The sequence below is a fragment of the Acanthisitta chloris genome, unplaced genomic scaffold, assembly GCF_000695815.1.
Source record: "Acanthisitta chloris isolate BGI_N310 unplaced genomic scaffold, ASM69581v1 scaffold38313, whole genome shotgun sequence".
Classification (NCBI taxonomy): Eukaryota; Metazoa; Chordata; class Aves; order Passeriformes; family Acanthisittidae; genus Acanthisitta; species Acanthisitta chloris.
The window spans coordinates 3,100-9,759 of NW_008663898.1; the positions used below are offsets into that span (position 1 = coordinate 3,100).

The 6,660-nt window shown below is 44.4% G+C and overlaps 1 protein-coding gene across 1 annotated transcript in view; it reads right to left on the reverse strand.

Annotated features, from left to right (window-relative positions):
- Positions 1-6,392, reverse strand: part of VPS11 (vacuolar protein sorting 11 homolog (S. cerevisiae)) — a 9,413-nt gene extending 3,021 nt beyond the window's left edge. Inside the window, exons 1-10 of the mRNA XM_009071129.1 lie at positions 6,246-6,392; positions 5,920-6,055; positions 4,689-4,852; positions 4,340-4,587; positions 3,773-3,974; positions 3,354-3,505; positions 2,270-2,456; positions 1,720-1,863; positions 1,063-1,251; positions 39-200 (exon numbers count right to left, since the gene is read on the reverse strand). Coding sequence (XP_009069377.1) covers positions 39-200; positions 1,063-1,251; positions 1,720-1,863; positions 2,270-2,456; positions 3,354-3,505; positions 3,773-3,974; positions 4,340-4,587; positions 4,689-4,852; positions 5,920-6,055; positions 6,246-6,392 — 1,731 coding nt within the window. The remainder of the gene's footprint in view (positions 1-38; positions 201-1,062; positions 1,252-1,719; positions 1,864-2,269; positions 2,457-3,353; positions 3,506-3,772; positions 3,975-4,339; positions 4,588-4,688; positions 4,853-5,919; positions 6,056-6,245) is intronic.
- Positions 6,393-6,660: the final 268 nt, after the last annotated feature.

Below are 6,660 nucleotides of genomic sequence, written 5' to 3' on the forward strand. Positions count from 1 at the left end.
ATCTCTCTCTCAAAACACAAAGCTGGAGGAGCTCAAACCTGCTCATCTTGTTCATGTGCCCAGTTCTGGAGTCGAAGTTCCAGTAAAGTGTCATAGACACCCTGTGGAGAGTTAGCCTGCACCTCAGTCATGTGCTCCAGGAAAGCCTTCAGTTCTCGGGAGTTGTTTGCAAAGACTGGGATGAACTCCTCTGAATTAGCCTGTAACACAACCCGAAAATGACAAGCACCCAGATCAGTCTCAGCCAGACTGGTGCTTCTTCCCTGCCATGAGGCATGTTCATTTCCAGAGTCTGTGACGCAACAGACACAGCATGGCACGGGATGCCAACTACATCAGGAATCAGTTCTGAGCGATAGCTTTGAGCTATCTTTTGTCTCTGGGGTTACCAGTACACCAGCATGGTGCTTCTCATAGAATAGTTTGAGTTGGAAGGGACCTTTAAAGGTCATCTAGTCCAATGGTCTTACAATGATGTGGGACATCTTCAACAAGATCAGGTGGCTCAGGGCCCCGTCCAATCTGAACTGAGTATTTGTTTCCAGGAATGGAGCATCTACCACTTCTCTGGGCAACCTGGACCAGTGTGTCACCACTCTCATTGTAAAAAAGTTTCTTTCTTCTATCTAGTCTAACTCTGCCTTCTTTCCATTTAAAACCATTACGCATTGTCCCATCGCAACAGGCCCTGCTAAAAGGTTTGCCCCCATCTTTCTTATAGGCCTCCTTTGAGTACTGAAAGGCTGCAGTGAGGTCTCCCCAGAGCCTTCTCTTCTCCAGGCTAGACAACTGCAACTCACTCAGGCTTTCTTCACAGCAAAGCATTTAGTGCCTCTGATCATTTTTGTGGCCCTCCTCTGGACCTGCTCCAACAGGTTCTGTGCTGAGGGCTCCAGAGCTGGACACAGTACTCCAGGTGAGGTCTCCCCTGAGCAGAGTGTGTTTAGGATAATCCTCAATATACCTAAAACATCAGGCCAGCACCACAAGGCATGCAGAAGCAATTACTTTCTGTGAAGTTACTACTTGAAAGCAAGAACTCTCAGTCAACACAAACTGTACCTTTTTTCCCTCCAGCATCCCAGGGCCCTCACTGTCTCCTGAGGGCCGGTAATCGGTGCAAAGGATCTTCAGCAATTCTGTGGTCTCGTTAGGGACATGGTGCATCAGGATTTTACCATACCGCTTCATGTTACTCTCTGCCTGTTCAAAGGGCAATTTTCCAATGTAGTGCAAAGCCTCTTGGTAGTTCTGTAGAGACAGCCAACAAAACAATCACTGGACACTGGCCTCTGCTCTCCACTTCGAGGTTAGGACAGAGAGCATTGAAGATATGCTGGAAGTATGCCACAAACACCACTTGCTCTGAATTATCACCTAGTCCACTATGCCTCCTTGTTTTCCTCCTAAGGGAGGAAGACTGGTTGTGGCCTGGGGGAAAGAGAGCTAGATTAGATGAATCTCTCACTAAAAAACCTTCCTCCTCTTAAAGGGCACTATAAAGAAGCCACATCTGAAATGGAACAAGTAAGGCCCTCTGATTTCCACCGCTAGTTTACCACAAAAGCAGCAGTGAGTGCTGCTGCCGCTGCCTCAGCAGTCCCACCAGCATCCTATCCCCAGGAAAGAGGTCAGTGAAATAGTATTCTCAGCGAAAGAGAAGGTTAGAGAGATGGTATTCTCCCCAGTAAGAATACAGGAGCAGTAATGTCTCCTCACCTTGATGTCCTCTAGCTGGATTTTGAGGTACCACTCATGATGCTCGTGCTTCTCTGCCAGGTACACGGCATGGGAGTAGTAACCTGCTTGGCGAAGCACCTTGATAGCTGTTTCCACATCAAAGCGGACCTCGCTCTCACTCGTCTCCGAGAACAGAAGCAGAAAGATGGTCCCTCAGCAACATTCCCACAGTCCAGAAGCAGCAATGATTTTTGTAATAGGAGGAAAGCATAAGCAGGGACAACGTGGTACCTCTCACACAAGGGAGGTATCACACGTGCAGAAATGAAGGACTCTAACCGCCTTTCATTTGCTTGCCAGTTGCACTGGCAGAAGCCAGCACACTCCAGATTCAGATGGCAAGCCAACCAAACTGAGAATGTTAGCAAGAGCTTGGAAATAAAGGAGCAAAGACAGGGGTACTGAGTGACAAATCCATTCTTCTCTCCCTTTACAGTCCTACAGGAGCCAGTTTACAGTGTTACCGCTACCCTTTTTCAATTATTATGACAACATAACAACACAAAATGATTTCACCTCCCCCCAATACCTTAATGAACTCTTCTAGTTTGGAGCTGTCTTTGAGCTTGGTATAGCAATTCAGCAGAAGTGTAGTATGGTCTGCATTGGCCAGGGACTGCAGGTGGAGAGTCTGCAGATAAGCAGTGAGGTTGTGGATACGCTGAGCATCCAGGAATTTCCGAATAACGTAAGACGGTTCCAGCTTCCCTATAGTTCTGTGAGGAGAAGAGTCATGTTGCAAGATATTGTATACTCATGAAGTCAAAACAAATGGGGAAATTAACAACAGAGCACATAGAAGACTTAACTTCAGCAGGCACTAAGCCACTTGGGACCACTCAGCTATGCATCAAAAGCAACAACTCGTTATGGTGGAAGACCACCCATCTGCACAAACTGTGATATAAAAGCCTCAATCAGGATGACAGTGACAGCACACAAGGAGTGAATCCTACTTTAAAGGCAGCAGCGAGAAGATGAACTACACTCTGACCACAGCAAACTGGGAAGCCCAAAAAACAAGGAGCAAAAGCTACGCTGCCCTTCACTTCAGCCGCATAACTCAAAGTCAGCTTTAAACGCCCATGCCTACGAGGAGCAGTTTAGCCAGTTATCGTGACACTTAACACAAGTCAACAGTAAAAATAAATGCTGGCTCTCACTAGACACATTTTAAAAACTGAACATGAAGTTTTCAGTGAGCCCCAAAATCCAGGATGCTCCAAGCTTTAGTTTGAAGAAACTCAAGATGTTTTTAAAATGACATTAAACTGTTGGAGCATTTTCCAAGAAGACTGCCATACATGGTCAAATTGCACCATCTGTCTTACCTTCTTTATAATGATGTCATCAGACCCCACTACAACCAAAATGTGCCTTCATTATTCATGTTAAAATACGCTGAAAAGGAAACTTTATTGTCAAGTGTACAGAGATATTTTCAAGCACCTTGTTCAAAGGCTTTAAGTCTCACTGACACGTTTCTCTCTAAGCGCAGAATTTTCACCTCAAGTCACACATTTTTCCTTGTTTTGGACTGGTTTTATTCCTGGGCTGAAACAGAAATCAAGGCCTTCTGTAGCTCCTGTCTGTACTAGGACACTACTGCCTACCGGATATACTGCTGGATGGCTCCGTCATGGTTTCCCTTGTTATACAGATGGTCACCATACTGCCGGAAGATCTCTGACAAACCATCGCTGTCCAAGTGGTGGCTCTTGGCCAGGTTAATGGCCATTTCAAATAAGTTCTTTCTGAATAGCATCTGTTAAATACAGGGTAAGAGCAGTATGAGGGAAATATCACCCCACAAAACAAGTTGAAACACACCTGGAAAACAAATTGTCTCTTCTTTTTTTGTGCATACCTGTGCTTGGGCTTTTAAATACCAAATGTCTTACAACATTGGTTATTCTATCAGGTCATTTGTAATGTAACTCACTTACCTGAATGGTTTAACTTTTCAATCTGCACAGCCAATACAATCTTGCATACATAAGGTAGAGACTAATAAGAAAATATATATACATGCCTCGAGTTTGGTTTGCGTATCCTTCTCTTGCAGTACATGGATCTTCCCATCTCTTGTCAGTACATACAGAGAACCCCACTCTGCCAAGACATCCACTATATCATCGAAGATTGAGCTATATGCAATGAATTTGTTGCACAAGTCATAAATATTCAGGACTTGTTTGTCTGAATTCTGTGCCTCATTCCCAGCAAACTCTGACCTGGAGAGCAGAAGGAAGTTTCACAAAACAAGGAGAGCATAATACAAGGCAAACAGGGTACATTTGGGCAGTTAAACTAAGTGGACCCAGAGGCAAAACACCACATATTTATATACAAATTCCATCTACCTGGTCAACTGAGAAACTCATAGGTCTGGGTGAAAAAAACCCACTCATTCAGTATGCTTAACTGTGCTACTCCCACAATGGAAGTTAATTGATATATGGGTCTGGATGAACCACAACAGCCTCTGACAAATTTGCAATCAGCCCCCAAGAGCAAAGCTTCACAGGGAAGAAGGAAAAAGAGGGAAAGCAGCAAGCTGCAAGAACAAAAAGAACTCATCTGTTCTGAGGAGCCCTACTTTGGGGAAGTCTTTCGGTCCTTGGAGACAATGATGAGATACCCCCGATACCAGTGAACGATCAGCTTCTGTCCCTCAAAGGCAAAGCAGGGGCCACGTTCGTCTGGTTGATAAAGGTATACGCATTCATTTCCTGCCACAATGAACTGGAGATCCTGGGAGGGGTCGCTGAGAGATGAACAGCGCAATCCACAACCATGAGTGTCCAGCTCCAGGTGAGGATAATCTTTCACTGAAAGCATATAAGACTACAGCGGAAACTCAAGGGTTTGGGGATCACTCTGAACTACACTCTGAAGCAAACGCAATTCGCAAGTCAGAGTCTCATTTTTTCCAATAAACCTCTCACCTGGATGTTCTCTGTGGTCACCACAAACAGATGCGTTGTTTTGCCAGACTGTCGAAAAGCCAGGCCAGTGACTGGGTAACTGCCTTCATGGAGAATCTGGGTCTTACTGTGCCGATCTCGAGTGATGTCTCCTTTTGTAAGTACAACACTCCCATCTGCAAAACCTGGTGAAGTGCACAGACTAAACTGTTACTTACTTATACAGCATGCCTGAAATATTGTCCAGCATAACATTTCTGGGCATCTTTCTGCCCATTCCATAACTGGGCAGCTCCAGTCAGTGACAACACCTTGCTCACCAGCAATGTGTAAAGTAACAGGATTGCCACATTCTCACGTCCAGTAACTCTGCACCAAACCACCCCCCACTGCTCCTGTTACAGTTCACAGCTGTCACATGACTGCACCGTTGAGCAAGGCTCAACTTGCTTTCCTCACCAAATTTCACATGCAGGTTAGTTTTGTTTGAGTTTGTCTATATTTTTTTTCATAATCCGCTTTCCCATCCTACAGCTCTATCATTTTAATTCCCTTGCTTGTTCAGAACACACTACATATTGTAAAAAGACAAGAAGGAGATTTGCTAAAAGCCAGTAAAATGTGTAGTTTTCACAGCCTGCCAACAGCCCCAGTCCTGTCAGTTGTTCCAGGGTGGAAGGCCACCACACACATAGGGAAAGCTTTTTGATTTCAGTGCAGGCAACATGTCAGCTGAGAGCACTTGCAACCTCACAACACTACTGCTCCTATTCTGTCAGCAGTTAAGCAAGAAATGTTACAAGAAACAGTTAAATCCCAAAACAGAAATTGGCCTTTTTCTTTGAAAAAAAAGGTTTCTGCAGCATGCTTGAAAAAAATGTCACATTCGGTATCACAAACCCCATGGATTTTCCTGTGCCAATAGAAGCTAAATGTATTAAGTTCAAGAAATGCATAGCCTTACTGACTGACAGAAAAAGAGGAGATCAGCTAGAAACATATGCTTCCCTTTAGCTATCAGTTATTAGTGTAAAACATACAGACTCAGACTAAATCTATGCATTTATCTTCTAGAGCTCTCCCAACAGTGCGAGATACATGATCTCTTTCTGAGAGTAACGTTAACAACTGCGCAACGAGAAAAACAGTCGGGATGTTCTGTGCTGATTTTTGTGTCACCTATTAATTTTTCTTACATCTGAGTAAGAACCATAATGTTTCTCTTAAGCTATTACAGTTCAGTTTTACTTACCAATAGCCATGAAATTAAGATTCTCGTGGACAGTTAGGCAGGATACAACCGTGGGTTTGTTACCTGGTATTGCTGGAAAAATTCGTGTGCAAAGAGGATTGCCACCATCTCGTTTCTCCAAGTTCCAGACTTTCACCTACAAACAACAACGCTCTGGCATAAGCAAAACATGGGCTATTAGAAGGCCAAGGCCTGGCATCAAATATAACAGCATCCAGAATGAGCAAGCTACTTAAGGTAAGCAAGGTCAACTGAGATAATCATAGTAGTCTTAAACAATGAGCTGCATTACAAATACATTTTCTTCTCTTTGTCATTTGACTTACCAAGGGGTTAATACCCTCTTCATCCTCACCAATAGAAACCAAGATACTGTGCTGCTTCAGCTGGTACAGATGTGTTACTCTTAGCTTGTAAGCCTGGAAACTACTGAGTTGAAGGGAGCGAGGCAAAAACCAAATCTGACCTTCCATATGTAGATCACAGTTAAGGCACATAAAAAGAAAACCCAAACCCCCCACACCTTCAGTCATACCAGAATCAAACACGTTAATGCTTGCTTTTCAATGTAGGGCAACAGTAAACACTTCTGCAGAGCAACCCCAGAGCACTAACATATCCAGCGGTTTTTGCTTTGTTACGTTTTAAAAGACAAAGGAATGCAGCAGGAAATTGGCGCATTCCCACGGCCGGAGTACCCTCCAGGCCGCACCGGACAGCGCCCAGGACTAGCCCGCGGCG